This window comes from Aptenodytes forsteri, unplaced genomic scaffold (genome assembly GCF_000699145.1).
Source record: "Aptenodytes forsteri isolate BGI_AS27 unplaced genomic scaffold, ASM69914v1 Scaffold442, whole genome shotgun sequence".
In the NCBI taxonomy this organism is placed as follows: Eukaryota; Metazoa; Chordata; class Aves; order Sphenisciformes; family Spheniscidae; genus Aptenodytes; species Aptenodytes forsteri.
In genome coordinates this window covers 980,517-1,001,003 of record NW_008794003.1, presented here as the reverse complement: position 1 = coordinate 1,001,003, position 20,487 = coordinate 980,517, and the positions used below count along the sequence as shown (strand labels likewise).

At 36.5% G+C, this 20,487-nt stretch overlaps 1 protein-coding gene across 1 annotated transcript in view; it reads right to left on the bottom strand.

The window, feature by feature from the left end:
• Positions 1-312: 312 nt before the first annotated feature.
• RAPH1 (Ras association (RalGDS/AF-6) and pleckstrin homology domains 1) overlaps positions 313-20,487 on the bottom strand; it is a 54,606-nt gene continuing 34,431 nt past the window's right edge. Inside the window, exons 5-13 of the mRNA XM_009289445.1 lie at positions 17,293-17,370; positions 15,809-15,968; positions 11,917-12,038; positions 10,130-10,195; positions 8,514-8,657; positions 6,973-7,083; positions 3,143-3,241; positions 2,379-2,499; positions 313-746 (exon numbers count right to left, since the gene is read on the bottom strand). Of these exons, the coding sequence (XP_009287720.1) occupies positions 586-746; positions 2,379-2,499; positions 3,143-3,241; positions 6,973-7,083; positions 8,514-8,657; positions 10,130-10,195; positions 11,917-12,038; positions 15,809-15,968; positions 17,293-17,370 (1,062 nt within the window). The 3' untranslated portion in view covers positions 313-585. The remainder of the gene's footprint in view (positions 747-2,378; positions 2,500-3,142; positions 3,242-6,972; positions 7,084-8,513; positions 8,658-10,129; positions 10,196-11,916; positions 12,039-15,808; positions 15,969-17,292; positions 17,371-20,487) is intronic.

The window sequence follows — 20,487 nt, the reverse complement described above, 5'->3', positions numbered from 1 at the left end:
CCTGAGCCCCAGGCTTCAATGGGTTAAAATCTTTTCTAACTCTCTACCAGCAACAGGAGATAGCAAATCTGCCTCGAGCCACAATTGCTGTCAATTTTAGTATTTTACTTTGACCATGTCTATGGTTACTGTTTCCATTTCCACCCAATATAATAGAAAACATTTGAGTAAAAACTACTGGAGTACTTCTTAAATAGATATACCTGCCTTCAGGTCTCAGTTATTCACATCTTTACAATGGAAAGATGTGGCTAGTTAGCTGGAGAAAGATCTTAGTGAAAGAATTTCATTCAACTTGTTAACAGCTGATCCTTTTATTTTGTCTTTATTCAACATTGGTTAATAGGATTCTATGGGAAGGGCTGTATCATGCCTTCAAAGAACAGAGGGCTTCTGTGCACACAAATAAAAGCAAGAACAGAAGGTTCCAGGGCTGAATTCCCTGAAAAAGTGATTCCTGAAGAAACAATTATATGGCAGTGTATGTCAATAACAGAGTAAAAAAAGAGAAGAAATCCCACTCAAGACAGAGGTGGAAGAAGTATCACTCTGTCTCGTACATTCTGTTGGGCGCTGGTTCTCAAACTAAAGTCTTCTTGTTACCTTGCTGGATTCCTCCAGTTGAGTGCCTCGTTTCCAGGCCTCGGAGAACATGGAGCTGACAATACTTTGGGAACGGACATGTCCGGCTGGCTGGGTGTCAGAAACTCCACTGTCAGACTGATTAGAATGATTTGATTGAGATTCTGTTTAGAAGAAAGTTAAAAAATAGTTAGCATATGTTTCTGAATGTGAGAGTAAAGTCGTTGTGCTTATAATGCAACTCTGTGTGACATTTATTAGTCACACTTGTTAAACATGTTATCCAAAGGACATTGTTCCCACTAACTACTGCATAAGCTCTAGCTCACATACAGGCCATTGCTGTCTGGAAAACAAAACAGTGCAACAGATCCCTGGTATTAACCAAATCTGAAGCTCCACAGAGATGACAGCACGTCAGATGTGCTGCAAAGTAAAAACACACTGCAGTTGTATAGGTTCTGAAACACCCAACAGCTCCTGCACTTTGGGAAAAGCCCCATTTCATGCAATGCACGCAGACTGCTCTCTCCAACACTCCTTCCCAGCACAACCTTAGAAACAGACACTGGACATAGGCTGAGGACAGGCAAACTACGCTAGCCGAGGCAGCAGTCTGCTTCTGACTGCTCCATTCCTCAAGTGAAGGGAAGGAATGATGCGTATCCTGTAACTAGCAAATGCAGATGATGCTCTGGGTCCACAGGGTATCTTGAAAAGACAGCAGCAGCCACTGCCAGACTGATTTATCCAGCCTGGCACCTGCTTTCTGTGTAGTCCCAAGCTGTCCTGGGAAAAAGCATCTAGGCACAAGCTGGATTGTAGCTCTGGCAGAACATGCATGGCTGGTGGGCTGTGGCTCAGCTCCCCACAAAAGAAACTTTATCAGAAAAACACAGCTTGGATGGAGAAATTGTCAGTAACCAAGAATTTACTGCTACACCTGGCAAGCTGTTCCACACATTTGAAAAAACATGGTGCCTTCCCAGTTAGGCTCGATTTGCTTAGCTCATTCTCACAGGCTACTTTCTGAACCTTTCCAGTTCAGTAGCATTACTTCCTGACCTGTATCTGCAATGGACAAAACACTTTCACACAATAACCTGTTTTCAATAATGAAACTTGCCCCTGAGGGTTCAGAATAACCTTGCAGAGTGTCAGCTCTGAACAGTGAATTGAGACTATATAAATGACTCATCAATTTTTAAACTGTTATGTGCTACAAAAAAACAGTCCCAGTCCTGCTGAGAGGTGAACAGGAGCATATTACTGCAGGCATACACAGTTTGACACAGGAACAGAAACAGTATTTTCAAAGTTTGTCTCTAAAGAGATTGTTTGGATCTTTGCCTTTGGGCAGGGACTATTTCTCATTTTCCAATTTCAAATATTTCAGTCAACAAAAGCAGTTTAAGAGCTACACACGCAAATCTCTATGCAAAACATAGATTTGATTTCTTTTTTCAGATAGGTGAAGATAGAGACATCAGGAATTTGAAAGGAAGTTTCCTCTTCTCAGTATCAGAAAAACTTTTTTTTTTCCGGAGGTGAACAAGAAAGTACTATATGTTCCAAATACATACACCACTGCAAGTAATATAATAAAAAGTTTTTTATATGCTGCTTTATATATGTATGTATGTTAAACATAAAGTCTATGTTTTAGACTAAAAATAGCATGAAAGACTTTGGAGAAACAGTCCATTTCTGGCAATAGTCTCTCTTGAGGTCTCCAGATAGCAGATGATAAAAAAGGTAATTAAATCTTTCTATTATGAGACAGATCACATTATTACCTGGCAAACTAGATGAGCTGGAGCCCGACTTGATACTGGAGCTAGACAAGGAAGTCCAGTCATATGCCGATTCTGTTCTCTTCAATGCTTCCTGATAGTTCATGTATAGTTGCCTCCCATACTAAGCAAAATGACAAATTTAACAACTGTAAAGGCTGTGTACCCTTTTCAGACTGTGGAGCTCCACCTCTGGCTTCTCTATTCCACCTTTTTTTCCCCCAGAGAAAAACAACAGGCTCTTTGTTAAGGAGCTCAGGCAACATCAATTCAGTGCAAATTTCATTTTGTTTTATTTAAAAAAAGTGGCAACTCCCTTCCCCCAACCTTTTGCTTTTTTATTAGTGAATTGCTGAAAGAAAGAAAAACAGTTTACTTATGCTAGAAGAGATAGTGTCAAGCAAGAAATGGGCCAATGAATAAACTAAGCCAACCTGGGGATCTTAGAAAACAATTCTGTTTTCTCAATTCTCTTCCAATAAGCCTTCTTTTTAAAATCTGTAAAGGAGCTGGCTAAAATCTAGCCACGTTAGAACTCTGTCATGTGACAAAGAGGTGCAGCAGAAACAAGAAGAAAGGGCCCAATTACTGAATTATCATAACAACAAAGCCTAACAATTTTGCTACGGAATGAAATATGTAAGAAGACTGTACAGTTCATGGGAAGTTAGATTTAGCATGTGTTTTGCTAAGTAACTGTAAATGGTTTCAAACCGATACTGACAACAACTCATGGTAACAGTGCAAGACTGCCTAGAGGAGGTTACCTTAGCAATGCGGATGCCATTGATCCATTGATGTAGAGTTCTTACATCATCACAGCAAAGATACTTTATATACTGGGATTTCTTCTGGATCTGAGGATGCTGCAGAAAAATTGTTAATCCTCATCAATATTTTAATAGTTAGGAATGCAAGGAAAGCCATTTATCTGTTGAGGTCTATAGAGACAAACTTAGTGCTGGAAGCTCTTCAACAGTAGTCTGTATTTTGAGACCACTTAAAAATGTTTGAGAGTATTTCAGGAGGTGGCAGTGGGGATTGCTTCACACATAGATTGGCAGTGTGTCCAGTGTGCACTGACTTCAGGTTTGAAACACTAAGAAAGGGTGAATCTTTCAGTATTTTAGTGCTGTACCTTCTACCTACCAACAGAGTCTTCTGTACCTGTAAAGCTCTTTAGAAATCTTTATACATTCAAGCCAAATTGTCAGAACAGTCTCAGCTTTTAAAAACCTTTTCCAAACACAAGCAAGAGACTGCCAAAGACTAAAGAGTTGTCTCCTTTCACTGCTCTATGGACTAACTCACCACCTGAGGGAGGCAACTAATATATTTCACCTTCCTCTCACACCAAAACGAACTGGAGGAAAACAAACACACTGGTCTTCTCTGCTTTTGTATGGCTTGAGTGAGACACTCCACAAATGACACGCTATTAAGCACAATTCCATTTTCAGCTTGTAGAGCCTTCAAGGTCCCCACCCTACTGATATGGGGCTATCATCTAAAATACTTGCTGCTCCCACATGCATGTATAAAAAACAGAAAAGGTGCTGTATTTATCAATTCAGCAGTCAAGAAAGAAATGTATATTTTTCAAAAAAGCAGACACTGGAAATCATTCTAGATGGATTATTGAGTTGTTTCCTGTCCATGCTGTAGAAGTTACATGTCTCACAGCTGTCGGGGCAACTCTGAATACTCAAGTTCTTATAATTTCCTCTGTCAGCTTACAGTTCAGTGACACACAGTTTTGCTAGATGATCGTAGGTATTTAAGTTTTACTGAAGACTCTCTGAAACATATATCAAAGAACTTTTAATCTCTTTTCAGAATACTTTCTCCTTTTGTCTTCCAAACATAATTATTTCAAAATGAACATGAACATGTTTATCTCCATAAACAGAATATATGTAACTAACTTCATTATGATATTAGATAATTGTTTTCATTTTTCACTACCAGCCTCTTTCACACACATGTTGTATAACAAAGAAGAGTCTATAGAAGCACAAAAAAATGACTTTGCTAACAAGCCATCTTTTCCCCAGACTTGTTAAAAAATCTGGCTATATAGAAATAAAAGAACCTCTCAGAAATCTAACATTTAGGACCAAGGAGCTAATATATACTAGCAAATGAACTTTATATTTAACAATAGCATAGCATCATAACAGTAAGGTTCAAGATAGACAAAGGAAGCAAACATGTAAAGACAAATCCATTCTGGACTTCAGTGAGAACCGGCCTTTGAGTTTGTATTTGCCATTCAGCTCTCCAAAAAACATGTTCATGTTTTGAAGATATTTCCCAGCTTAGTGAGTCTTTGGGGCACAAAACTGAGTTTCTATTAAAAAAAACCTGTATGGCTTCTGTACATTGGTACTAATATAAAACATTGAGGTAACATTTTAAGAATTGAGGAAGGCAGAACACAATCCTGCTAAATATAGTAATTTGGTGATTCATCAGTTCCACACTGAAAACATAGCTTCACTTTGTCTAAGTTACCCGACTAACTCTACCCCGTTAATTTACCTAAATAAGCCAATAAGGGACAATTTAGACACATTAAAATTTGACTTTAACATCTTCATGTCTTCATTTATGCTCAAAATAGCAATACTTTTTTAAAAAATCTACTTAGATAAGACTTAGTCTGGTTTATTCTGTGTGGTCAACAAGTCTGAAAAAATAATTCACTATTAACCTGTCAATATGATGCGGATAGAAAGTGACATGTAAGCAGAAGAAATCAATTTACTTCAAGGAATTTATAAATATCTACAAACTGACATTTTTGCTTTTAATTGCATTCAATTAACTGCACCAATGACCTATAAGAACATGGAAAATATTTCCACTTTCAGCTGTATGCTTTCTCCCTTAATATCATGTCCCATATTTGATATTCAGTGTCTACCTCTCAGTGGGCCCAAATGCATGTTGCCCCATCTACCAGAAGATTAAATCCTTTTTTCACACAGTGAACAGGCAGCCACACACTCCAGGCACATAAAACATTCTAATGTACTGACATATGCAACACCACATGAGCTACAAATCAGGGACAGTAAGAGGTCAAAGGAAAACTGTAAGTACAACTATAACCATCTCTTGTTACTCATACCATTTTCAAATCCATGAAGACACTTTACTTGCTATGAACATACTGTGAAAACCTGTTTTAAAATAGCTTTGTAGCTAGCTATCTTACAGGAGCTGACACCATTTTGAATACTGTGTGGGAGTCAAGAGACTGGGAGATGAGTTGATGCAATTTAAAATAACTTGAAGTACTCAAGTTATTAATCTCACAGTTTAAGATCAGGTCACTGCTTTCATAACATTTTTTTCTACTTGTTCATTCTACCTGTCCTTTATACTCTGAAGTTTCTTCCTTTACAGCATCCCCTTTCCCTCAGGTTGGGCAATACGGGTAGACTTGACTCTCTAATACCAATTTCTGCACAACTCTGGACCTACACTCTGAGAAGATGGCAACTCCCTGAAGTTAGCGTTTCAAGGGGTATTATCTCACCGAACCTAAATTGTTGCAAGGTATAGAGTTGCCAAAGGGACAAAAAGAGTTTAGTGTTTTGTTTTAGAGTATGATGAACAATTAAATAGACTGGGATTCATCAGTCTGTAAGTAAGACAATTCAGGGCAATATAAAAATGTTTACAAAGTCCTGAGGAGCATGGAGAACAGGCAACAATTGTTCACTAACTGTTCACTTCCTATACAAGAACTAGGGGAAAACGAAATGGAAAGCAACTGATGGCTCAGAACAAGTAAAAGAGCATACAAGGTGTACCTAACTGCTGCAGCATTCTAAAAGTTTCTTGGAATGCCAAAAGAGACAGGGCATACTCAAAGAGTAAGAATACACCTAGGGCTATTGAACAGCCAAGATCCACTCCCTGGCTCCCTAAATTTCTAAAGGCTGAAAAAGTATTCTGTGGAAGTTATCTCTGCAAGACTGTCCTGTACTTCTAATTTTTCCCTAAGCAGCTTATAAAGAAAGTCCACTGTCAGAGAAACCTAGGGTGCTAGATGAATCCAGTATTCTGGATTCTTCTGCTGCTCACTATGATCTTTTTTCCTCCCCCACCATGCAATCCACACAGATCTTCCGGCAGGAGGAGGAAATCTGTCAGCTTGATGGGGAAGAAAGTGATTCATAGCCATTTCTCCCCTCTGCACTAGTCCCCGCATGGCATTTTCTCTTTTTTTTTTTTACTGTATTTCTGTCAAGGAGGCTCTTTACAACAACTCCACAGAAAACACAGTTAAACATTGCTTTCTCATTGTCACTGTAACTTAAAGCAATTTAGATTTCTCACATGCAGAATGAAAATAATTGAGACATTTGCCCTGAAAACCAACAGGCATAGTTTTCCAATTGTTATATTAGTATAGGAAGTGTATTCTAAATTATAATCTCTCCCAGGATTAATACTGTGTTAATCAGCTCTTGCTCACAATTAGGAAGCAGAGTTACTACAAGGGACTAAGATTAGTGTGGAAATGTTTCAAGATCTTTAATTGCTCTTTTCAGTATGAGAAATTTTAAAACAATTAACAAGTTACCTTTAGCACTAGACAATAGTCTGTGGGTGCTTTGTATTTGTTCCGATAGTCCTGTCCATAGTAAACATTGACATGATCTAGCTGTAGAAAGCACACAAGATCCCGCGAGACCTATTAAATACAAAAATAATCATTTACAAAATATCTTTATATGAAAACCACACAGTGACAAAGTCAGTCCAGTGTTAAGATCCAATACTAATATAAGGTCTAGTTAAGGTCTAATATTAGTTTCAATCTGATTCGAAAATCTCCAATACAAGAAGGAGATACAGCCATGCATAAACTCTTAAATCAGACATTCATTTTTAACCAGGATATCCTTTTCCAAATTCAGTCTGGTTTTTTGCGTTTTGTCTGCATTTTGCCTTTTGACAACATATTACACCAGACTACTAATGTTTATTCAGAGTTGGTATCAGGAGAAAATAAATAGGACTGGTTGACTAGGAACTTTTTAACAGCTGCTGGTTACATTTTGTCTTGGTAATAATCAAGGTGTCCAAATTCCAATGTGACCGTGAGTATAATTTTAATGATGTTTGGCAGTGATTGTAGGGCACAGAATTTCAACAGACTATCTTACATATAGATTGTTTTAACGAAGCAAAAGGCTGTGGAAAGAACATCTGAGATGTATTCAGCTCTAAAGGGAGCTGATGTGCTAACAGAGATTTCCTCTTCATTGCCAGCTGTGTGGGAGGTGGACTTCCTGTACTGGGGATGAATTGATGCTGTCAAGACTGATGGATTCATGGACAACTTGAACTCACAGTAGTTCAGCCTTGAAGCTATAATGCATTTGTAGCAGCTTTCTATTTACTTTTCATTATTGATTCACGCAGAACAGCATTAAGTGACACTGAAGAAATGGTATTATATTTACCAGTTTCAAAAAACTTAGCACAAATTGGTCCAAAAAGAATCCTATTTGTATGAACTAACTAAACCAAATAAAATTATGCAGACTGATTGTGGAGTTGGTCTGATATTTTATGATTGGCATTTGCAGTGCAATTTTGTCCTTCATCTGAATTCTGCTTGAGAAAAGACAGCCTCTTAACTCCACCAATCATTTTTCCTCAAGTGTTTCTGAACATCTACCCCTGAGCTCACTCAAAAAGCAGACCTTTGTCTTCTTGTATTTTTAAATTTGGGGTTACACCCTTCACATCAACTGCTACACTGATATTTTATGATTGGCATTTGCAGTGCAATTTTGTCCTTCATCTGAATTCTGCTTGAGAAAAGACAGCCTCTTAACTCCACCAATCATTTTTCCTCAAGTGTTTCTGAACATCTACCCCTGAGCTCACTCAAAAAGCAGACCTTTGTCTTCTTGTATTTTTAAATTTGGGGTTACACCCTACACATCAACTGCTACCACAGTAATTTACACAATATTTCCATGATAAAGCTGCACTTTTAATTAAGGGATGTGGCGCTAGGCAAGGCATAGCTAAACCAAAATTTAAGGCTGACTCTTGTGTCCATGATTTACCAGTAAAACAATTCAGTGAAATTGCTTTAAAATAGCATACCTTTGCCTTCCCTTTAGGGACATAGTAGATTCCAGAAGCTCGAAGAAGAAAGTAACGTTTTTTCCAAGACTTCTTACCATCCTCTTTCAGCCACAAAACTCCCTCAATCTCTGGCACTGTTACAGAACTTCCACAGAAACATTCCTGCCGATAAACACAGTGGTTTGGGAAGAGAGAAAGAGACAGAACATACAGCATGCAGTGGTTTGTTTTTAATGACTGAAATTCTTTATTTCAGGAATGCACACATAACAGGGACGGCTCTTTTTTTCATGCAGTAATAGGAAATACTACATATGAAAAGGAGATCAATTGTAGAAGCTATAACATAATTCAGACAAATACAATAGGGTATCTTAGCAGTTTCTCAGCACAAGACTGACAACAAAAATATTAGCAGCTACTGTAAAGATTTTCTAACTGCTATTTCTATTATCAGTAATAGATCCCCCAATGGCTTTACCGGCTTCAAAGTCACGAGGTCACCTTATAGATTTAGCCTCATAAGTCTAAGTATACACAAAACCTAATTACATATCCATCAGACACAGCTATAATTCATTCCATGAGTACTTTGTTGCTACTAACTGCCAACACTGCAATTTCTGTTAAGGTTCTATTTATAAAGAGCTAACAGAGGAAAACAAATGCTTTAAATACACTCCAGATTAATATGCAGCACAGAGATTTATGAGTAATCCTAGAAGACAGAAAGAATTAGACAGGATTACATCCCTCTGCATCTCATGGCTTCAAGCATCTTTTTGATCCACAGTATTCACATGACCACTATTAAAACCCATATTAATAATATACTAACAGCATACATATGCTACGTGTAAGTTAAATTGTATTAAGTATAATCCAAAATTAAATACCAAAAATATTTACTGTTGTGTAACTACTGAAATCATAATCATTATTCTGGAAATCAAGTGGAAGCTGTGACACTTCAGCATGGGTATGTCTTGACAAAAGTGTCACAAACCCATTCAGTTTTCAGCTTACGGAGGCTATGGTTACTGTTTGCTTTATTTGCTCCACACTCTTTTTTTTTTTTTGTCCTTAGTTCTGTAAACTATTTAATGTGTTCAATACTAATTGACTTCCTTTTCTGTCACTCATTTTTAAAATTTAATATTTGGTTGTTTATTTTAAAATGTAACTGAAACAATTTTAAACTACTTTGCTTATTAACAAAATTTAAAATATTAACATAGACCAGTGACTGAACCAATGCTATAGAATTTTGTAGAGAATAACCATTTGGAGAGTACTAGTAAAAAAATCTCTACTACCACAGGTCAAAGAAACAGGTGACAGTTCTGCAAATTTTGACTGTTTTTAGCCACAGTTACAGGTAATCTCATTTTGATTATCACGGTGTATGGAATTTTAGTTATTAAACAAAATAAAGACACATTTTTATTAACTGATCTTATCTGAAACAGGGTAACATCAAAACAGCCATTTACCTCAAATGTAACACATTCCATTCACAGTTGCTCCAGAATTACATTCAGCTCCGTCCATCAATTTCAACCACCACAACCTTTTAGAGTTTAGCTTCAAACTCTGAAATGACCACTATGCCCTGTTTGTTTTGGCAGTCTTACCTCTAGCAGCACCTCTTTATTTCTGTCTGCCATCTCAGAGGTTTCTTTTTTCCCCAGAAGATAGTTCTGTAACAAGAGAAAGCTTAATATTTCTATAGGCATTCTGAAATCAAGCCAAATAACATTTCTCATTTACCTTTCTGTAGCAGTAAGAGAAAAACAGCTATTATCTAAGAACAATACATTAAGTGAACAAAACTTTGTAGTCGAATTGAAACTACCTGTAAGACTGCCAAATAATACATGGAACTAAGTTATAACCACTTTTTCCAGAAATACCAATCAGTCCATACTCTTATTTTAAGTAAACCTCAAACAACATTTTCCTGGCTTTCCACAAAACAAACAGCTGCCTGGCACAATGCATCCAGAAATACAGAAATAAAAATATTATGAACTTGAAAATCCCAGAACAAAAATATAAAAAAACCCCAGAGATCTTTAAACTTGTTACATACTGCCATTATTTATGTGTTCAAAGAAGCACACACAGAAGCAATGTGCTTCTTTCCACCTTGCCCTGACAGTTTTGCTGAATAACTATTTATTTTTCATGAAGAATTATTAAATACTCCTTGTCTTCTTAAAAGGAACCTAACTATGCATAGGTACTGTATCTTATTTAGTAAGAAGTTTTGTACTCTTCTTCAGCTTGGAAAGGACTGGGACAATGAAAATCTTCCTCTTCCTAATCCCTGGCTCTTATACTGGAGAAAAACCAATATTCACAAACTTTAGCCAGTTCAGTATTTTAAACCAAGGAGAGATAGTAGGTTTATGCTGGTACCTCATTCTTATTGACAGTGTCTACCATATGTACTGATAGTAAACGTATCAACTACAAGCTTTTAAAAACAATTTAGAGTTTTGCTGCTTTGTTGCAAAGCACTTGAATAAGAACTGGTTTTCAATTCTTGTTTAAAAAAAATAATCAGAAACACTGATGGTGTCTCAAAGGATGAGCATGCAAAACTGATACTCAGTTTAAATCCAAGAAATTACCACATAAATGCCATACAGATATAGAAATAATCTGTGACCCCGAAAGGGAATACATTAGGTAAGAGTTAAGAGACAGATCAAGTGATATTATATCCAGTTCTTTTCAATTCAAATTCTTCAAAGAGCCACCTTCTGCTTTTCTGTTTCTATTCCTCCACTCCCTTACAACACTGAACTGCTGCTGGATACCAAATCTGTAGCTACCATTTGAAAGAAGAGAGGCCTTCGAGGCCATTTGAAAGAGAAGAGGGGCCTTTGGTTTCCTAGCCAGGGAACAGGAAACGCAGGTGAATAGAGGCAGGTCCCAGCTTCCACAGGGAGGGACACATGCTCTCTTCTCTTCACTTGCCATTTGACCATGGAGTAGCTATTCTCTTAGATTTTCTCTTCCCCTTCTTGCCAGCAATGTAAGAATGCACAGTGGAGAGGCATTACTATTAGCAGTATCTGCCAACACCTTTCTTGCACATTTACATATTTGAACAGCACTAAGTATTGGTGTAAATGCCATGAAACTGCTTGCCTTCATCTCCATTAAAATTACCCACAAACACATTAGCAAACAGATTGCTTCAGCTCATAGTTTTCTGCTAGGGACTTGATTTTGTGCCAACCACAATGTGGATGTACACAGTGCCAAAATGTAAAGTTGCCTGGCATTTTAATATATACACAAATATCGAAATAAAAGTATGAAAATGAACGCTACCAAAAAAAGTAAGAAACGGCAATCAGGCGTGCATGTGTGCACGCACACACGCATTCAACATGAACCTCAGGCTTACCTGGGGATTCTTGAAAAGTGCGTATTTCTCTATACGTTCCACGAACATTAGTTTGTTTTGACTATCTCTTGTCCAGTTCAGAAGATTTTCAACTAAATTTTCATGATCTTCAAAGATCCTTTCTGCAGCAATAACAAGAGAGCAAATACATTTGAATCTGTCACATTTTGTGATAGAAACTACTCTGTACTCATATCTGGGAGACAAGGCATATACGTAGAGAAAATAGAGTTCAAGGTCTACTAAAATGGGGAAGAAGTTTACATTAAGAAACTAAAAGAACTTAAGTCAACTTTCAGACGTGCCTGGTTTAATTTTACACATACACTCACTCAACACACTCACTTCCATCTCTTCAGGCTTATAGTTCCATCAACATATGAAGCGTTTTTCTTTTTTTTACCCGACAAAGCCAACCATGCCACATGAACACAGCAGACTCAAATGACAACATTTCAAATGTTACGAGTACAAATAAGAAGGTTATCACATTTATATGTAGTCTGGTCCACACAATCCCTGGAGGAATGAGGCAGCTTTTTCAGCACAAAATTTGTTTCTACATCCCCAATGACTATCTCACTCATGAAGTATCAAAAAAAGTAATAGACAATGATTAGAGGGAAAAAAAAATGCTTCCGAAATGCAGAATACCCATGGGTAGTGAGGGTATTGTAGAAGAAGTCTGAAAACTGACACTATTTCTTACAATCTATCTTGCTGAATAAATGATGTATCAACAACGGCTTCCGAGAACTCTGAGCTTTGACTCTCTGTTGAAATAGTTATCACTAGTACAAGATACTGAAAATAGGCAAAAGAGAAGAGAGGAAGAAAAAAGAAGAAAATTTACTGAAATGGTAGAGAAGTATCTGAAAACCCTTATTCTAAAATAAATAAGGAAGAATACATCTTTGGGAAACCACTAGACCAACTTTCTCCTCCTTTCTAAGACACCGAAGTAGAATCTTGCTTTCTTCAATTTGTTCCCTCTTCACATAGGCCACACGATGGCATTTCAGCAAATTATTTCTTTCAGAATCCTTTGGGACTTGCTTGACCTTTCAATAGCATCTGAAAGCAGAACACGTTTTTTTTTTTTCCACAAAATCAATTACACCACATTTTTAGAGGTTATATGGCACTGATCACATCCAGAACTAGGAGGTATCACTAATGAAGACTGAGATGACAGATGACATCTCAACATCTTTGGTAATTAAGAATACTAAGCAGAGTGAATGCAACAAAATGTCATCTGCAGGGAATGAATTAAGGTTTGAGACGACAACACAACATTACTGAGGTCTCAGTGAGACCCTTCTAGGAAGCTTTCGAGTTACAGCTCCCGACTTCCATCAAGCTCTATCAGCAACACAGCAATACTGTCTTCCAAGAAAGTAAAAAAGCTGTTACCTAACGGAAGAACAAAACAAAAAAACTTCAAAGGACTGTGATACAAAAGCTTAAATCTCACTGCAGCCTCATTAGCGAAACTGGAGAGCTTTCAAAACAGATCAACTGTTATTACAATAAGAACAATAACTGAACTCAAACACGAAACAACTTATTCACTGAGTGTGTATGTACCTATGGTACGTAAAACTGCATATAATACAACGTTCCTATAATTAAACATACTCTCTAAAATTAAAACATTGTAACTCACAGATACTTCATAGACAGAATCTGCTCCTATGGTACGTAAAACTGCATATAATACAACGTTCCTATAATTAAACATACTCTCTAAAATTAAAACATTGTAACTCACAGATACTTCATAGACATACTCTGCTCTAACTAAAAAAAAAAAAAAACACAAAACCAAACCCAAACAACAACCTTTGTCCCAACCAAAACAAACCTTCCAGACTTGTTTCTGTTACAAACTTGCAGGGTAAAACTGGGCAAAGCATTTCATTCTGCATTCTGGAAATAATATCACCGAGTTCTTCTGAAAGTACATCTAAAGCTCATGGTTAAACTGTTAGATAGTAACAGGTGGCCTTCTACTTCAAGTACATGTACCTAAATCAGACTCCTCAAAAACTAGTTAACCACACACATTTGAAGCAGACCACATAAAACGCAAAGACAATCAGGAACTCCACAGGCCTCATGTCTTTCTCTGCAGTTTGTTAGCTTAAAACTTTCACTGCGTTTTATTGAACTGCGCAATTAATGAGCAATCAACTGACAAGAACATGGTAAAATACACTGTGAAGGTACGTAAGTCTTCTGTGTCTCACTAAAGGAAAATATTATAATAAAGGAGTTCCTTCCTCTTACATAGGCATTGCCAGAAAAAATGTTTCAAAAGATGAACCACTGGCAAAATAACACAATACAATACACAACAGTACATAGGGTGAGGGCTTTGTTGTAATCATTTTTTCATCTGTTTTTCAAGTTCCAGTATAAAATATATGAACCAAACAGGCTGCATTTTGGATTGTCTTTTAAAAAAACGTGTGTGAAATCTATGAAAAACTACGTAACAGTTGCCCTACCAAGGATCAAGGAAAGCCAAACTGAAAAATGAGAGAGTAAACTGAATTCTACCCTCTTGCATCTCTCTTAGGTTTATCATGTAGTCTGAATTTAAAATTCTGTAATTATAATAGATGTTGTTCTTTAGCTTGAAACTCTTCCAGTACAGCAGTCAAATTCTGTCATTTCCAGTATGTCACTGATCCCATACAGTAGGGCATGCATATACTTGCAAAACACCCAACAACAAGAGAGATTTGTTAAGCCTGGTTTCATCTCAAAATAATCTTAATTCAGTCACACTGTTAAGTTGGATAAATATGTTTATCTTTCTGTCTGCAGCCTAGCTCTTTGTTTCTAACAGAAGTTAAAAATATTTTTCCCAGTATTTTTTTCCTTTATTCTTTCCAGGCTGCACAGTGAATGGAAATGTCTTGTGAAAGCAAATCTAAGATGGGAAAGAACCCCAGTTGAGCCTTGAGTTCACAATCCTGCTATCTACACATTCAGAGATTTTTCAGTGATAGAAACATAAAATTATTGCAGAACTAATAAGGTTATTTATTCATACTATTCTCATTGGTAAAATGTTACAGAATTACACATTTGATTTTTATATACCTAATTTGGATTTACATAGAATTTGTACAAATTCAGGCAACTTTTAAGATTTCATTTATTAAAATTTTAAGGTTTTGAGCCTAGTAAGATGTTATTTTTCATATGAAAGGTAGAAGATTCAAAGGATACCTTGTCACCCTACAATGGCCTTTTTTGTCTAACAATAAGCAAAGTTAACATGCTACACTGCCTGAAATAGAAAAGGTTTCACCAAAAGAGAGAGGAAATATTAATTTGCATTTTAATTTGAAATCAAGATATTGCGGTTCAGTTCTGGGCTTTTCTTTAGTCAACGGGTAAGGTGCTTAACAGCTCTTTGATGTAATTCTTCTCTGATAACAGGGATTAAAAATATTGGTTTTTTTATCATTTTCCCCCTTCTTTTCCATTCAGATGCTATATCCTTTGGCTAAATGAACAACTTACATTGTGGTATGAGCTATTAGGATCAGTACAAAATACTATTTACAAAGAGGAAGATGCATGGTAAGTTTTTTATCCCTTCTTCTGTGAAGAACACATCAAAACCAAGAGGCTCAGTGACTAGACATTAGTAGAATTCCTATATCACACCTTAGAATTTAGACATGCTTTTAATATGAAAGAAGAAAACATTTCCAGATTGTTCTGAAACAACGTCATTCATGAGCTTTATTACATGAACGAATGGGATGATGAACATTATGAAGACAAGAATTTAAATCATTCTGAGGACACAGACATAGACAAGTATTACATCAATAGATAAGAATTATAAATGTTTATAATTATTACTTACCCATTTGCAATTCAGAGATGGTTTCCACCAATGACCAGTCTAAACTGTAACCGCAATGTGATTTGTCCATCAGATTGTCTAATACTTGTCTCACTGTCTGCCTCTCATCCACCATCATTGTTTTTGAGCTGTCATCAGACATATGGACTCTGATCACCAACTATTAAGCAGAAAATTAGGAAAACAAGAAGAAGGATTAATTTCCTACATTTCAAATAAAAACACATTTTTAAGATCTTGTTTCTTTTTCTAAGATGTTGTTAAAATAGCATAAAATATTAAGTTCAATCAAAACATGCCCTCAAAATGAAAAAAGTCATAAATGATGGTTAGATATTTGGATCACGGACACTTAACCAGATACTGTTCTCCTTCAGTATAACAGAGTAAATATAAAGGTCTTCCAAATACAATGACAGTGTGCTTTAACGTGTGTTAAGGAGAAAGAAAATCCCTCCTGCCAAAGTGTCCTGTTCTGATTAATAAAGTGTCTTTGTGACAATTTTTCTCATATATCCAGGTGGAACAAACATAGATATAGAGTTCTGCACACAGAGAATCACAATTTTTCAGATTTGCAATTCAAGCTTTCTGCCTGCTTCCTCCATATTTTCTAAAAATGCTGATTATGTAAACAATATACCTATACTAAATCTCCTTTTTCTGGGGAATATGAAGCATTAGTGCGAAAGAAATCTGATTTTAAACACAGTGGCTTTTCACAGGCACTTTAAAGAAGTCACTGTCCAGAAAGAAAAATGCAGCCATTTTTTAAACCAATCAAAAAACTTAAGACAATAGATTCTTTTTGCCAATCATTATGCTTCCTTTGTTACACCTTGTTCAGGTGGAAAAGTTAAAATGTACTAGTTGTAATACACTGGTTGGCTTGTTAATTCCCACCTTCCAGCCAGGACAGTTTTTCAGCTTTTGATGTATAAACACTAATTGTAAAAGGCATTTTAAGCTACTGAAAAACTCCAAACATAAAATAAGAATGCTAAATTTCAAGGGAACACTTTATATTCTTTGATAATGCATCAAATAATGTCAGTAGACTTTCTCCACTCTCCCTGTCTATAGTCTGGAATGCTTGTATTCCATTTATCACTGGAAAATCCTGCTATGCATAATGGGAAGGGGCCTGTAAAGAAAACGGACCCACATTTTAAATGTGTGACTGCTTAATATACAAAGGCAATCTCAGGAGGCTGGACCTTCATTTCAGCTCTGGGTGGAAGTTGGCAAAGTCTTCTCAATGCGCACTAGCTGCCAAATAAGCTATTCCTCAAGAAAAACATGTTATTCCATATGCTAGGATTTTCTTGATTAGATGAGAAAGTACTTTATCACTCAAAAAAATAGGAACGCTGTAGAGTTCTGATCATGTAGGGCAGCTTAAGGGTAATAGACACAAATGACAAGAATTTTGCCTGCATTTTCCAGGTGAATAAGTATCTTATAAACCACTGAAAATAACTTACCTTTTTCACTTGTGCCTCTTTAATCTTCTCTAACGCAACCCTAATCTTCTCAGCTTTGAGTTTAGCAGCCTGTTCCTCCTAGGGGGACACAAAGCACAGAATTCCAGTTAACACAAACTTCAGTCTGGTTTTAGTGGATTTAAAATTTGAGGCTACCATGCTTTAAAACATGAACTGAAATGCTGATTTACCCACCTATAAATCCTCAACTATTTCTTAGTGATGATGAAGACTTATTTTTTAAGATAAAAAGTGTTACTATATATGTTTAACATTTAGAAATACAACTGCCTTTATCTCCAAAAGAACATACTAGAGGCATATATTTTGTATAGACACATTTGGCATTTCTCTGTTCTTCCATATTGTAAATAGCCTTGTGCATTGCTACCAAATATTTTAGCATATCATGTATTTACAGTCATAGATTTGGACAATACATATTCAACAAGAGTGTACAATTGAGTACACCCAATAGATTTTTGGTTGATCAACATAAAACATAAATAGCACACTGAGAAACATCAGAATTTAACAGCACACTCAAATTATGGAAAACAAAATCTATAAATAGGATTCCACACTATGTACATTGGTTTGGAAGATTTTAAACTATTAAATCCATTTGCAATAAGTAAGTAGCTTGAACACTCCATTTATCTTTACTAAATCCAGGCTGTATTTCTCCTTGCTCTAAGTATTTTAAGACACATAAAGCAAACGAGCATTCTTTTCTTTGATGCTCTTTTAAGTAATCTTTTTTTGTTACAACTGGAAATGCATTAAAAATTCAGATAATTAAAACCTATTCTATCTGCTGATGCTAAAGAAATCTGTATATTGTAAGACTAGCGATACTATTTTTTAATTTCTGGAGAGTATTGATATTTCTGTTGAAAGTGGATTTGAAATACACAGCTAAACAAGCAACCACTCTTTTTAAAGATGCCATATGCAGATTTCAGATTTTAGAAATCTTAAATTGTGGATTTTCATTGTGGCTAACATCTGAAAGCATCATAAATATTTAAAAATCTCTAGAACAATAAACATACATATTAAACAAATAAACAATCCCCTCCAAAATATTCAATCTCCTTAGAAAAGAAAAATTAAGATTTTTCTCAGATGAAAAGTAGCACAGCCCATCACAACAACACTCAGCATGCCACAGACATTTAGTTCTGCATTGCTTTCTTGTATGAATGTAATTCGTGGCTTCTTTACTGTGTGTTTAGATGGTTTCTTTTCTTGTAAAAGTCAAGATTCAGCTATCCTGAAATCCACAGAGTTTAAGTTTTCCACTTCTCACTGAACTACTAATGTTCCTATCAACTGCTAAAAGGTATTCCCTATGCTACTTATGGTACTCTTACTTAACAGCTTTTGCTCCCTCACACCTGTGACCATACTATGCACCAGAAAAGACATCAGCTAGACAGGACAATAGGCAGCCTTGTGAGAAACATAATTCTTTTCAATAAAATGAACCAGTAAGTTGACATGAGCAGGAATAATGTGAGCTTGAAACATTATCTGGGAACTCAATTACCTAGGAACATAGGTTTTTATTAGTCTACAGGGAACTATGGCTTTTTATTCACCATAATGATAGTGTCATATAGCTTAGAAAGGTTAAATCAGATTAGCATTCTATTAAAAACAAACAGTGCCATGATACCTAGAATCATTTAAATGTAAAACACACCTAGAATTCTAAAATATTCTTCCTCTTCCTTAACATTAACCATTTCCATTTATAGAAATAAACTATTACTAAAAAACAAGGCTTTAAATACTTGGAAGTTTCTAAAAGTGATGCTATGCACCTGTGCATTATGAAATCAGCAAGAGCAAGAGACTTTTTTTATTTTATCATATATTTGCAGAAACTGTAATTTATGGTTTAAAAAAGCTGCTCATTAACCCAACCATAAACCTTTACTGCTGTACAAAGGTTGACAGCACATGTGGTTTTGCTCTTCACTAAAGTCAAGCAGCACAATTTTCCACCCCATTTCACCGTGCATCTGTGTAATGCAACTATCTATAGCAAACCCCAGCTGGAGCACTTTACAGCTATAGCGCACAGGCAGCAACAAGAGAGCGAGCAACAAGGATGCAGCTGGGGGTCTCTCATATACCTGCGCTAACACAGCTAAAATATCTTTGTTGATCTCAAAGTTTATAATCCATCATTCCCTAAAATGCTTTTAAAAATAAATATGTAGACCAAAAAAGATTGAGGATTTACTATTTTAACACCTACCAATTACTCTTCATTTGCCACTCAATTTTAATGTGGGTCCAGAGATCAGGATTTCTTATACTTTACTAGAGTTTAACAAAGTCAGTTTAAATTTAAACAAAAACCCAGAATTACAATTATAAAAATAAGAACTGGTTTCAACCAGCAACGAATTATAAAAAGAGATCTGAATCTACTTACTGGAAATGCACAGAAGAAAAGGAAGCAAGAATTAGAAATTTCTGAAAGCACATAGTAGTCAAGGATTTTAAGTTATTCAAGTTTTGCTTTATAGTTAGTGCTCAGGCCACTGTTGCATCATTGCTAATGTGATAAATGACGTTTCACTGGAGCAGGAAGAGTAACTATCTATTTTGATTACTTAATAATTTAATAAATACAGATGTCTTCAAAACTCACAACAATTTATTCTATTTCCCTCCCAAAGCCCCAAGAAAACAGCCATCCACATCCCCTCCCCATTGAAGCCACCCCAAAACGGCACAAACACAGGCTCTCTCCTCCCCCATGCATGGAACCAAGACAACTCCTCAGTGGGAGGAAACATGAGATGAGCCTAGGGGTGGCGTGCCGATGCCGGGGGCGAAATCGATAGCCCAGCTCAAGTGCATCTACACCAATGCACGCAGCATGGGCGGCAAGCAGGAGGAGCTGGAAGCCATTGTGCAGCGGGAGAGATATGACTTAGTCGCCATCACAGAAACATGGTGGGGTGACTCTCATGACTGGAGTGCTGCAATGGATGGCTACAGACTCTTCAGAAGGGACAGGCGAGGAAGGAGAGGCGGTGGGGTGGCCCTGTATGTTAGGGAGTGTTTTGATTGTATAGAGCTCAACGATTGTGATGATGGTACGGTTGAGTGTCTATGGGTAAGGATGAGGGGGAAGGCCAACGAGGCAGATATCCTGCTGGGAGTCTGTTATAG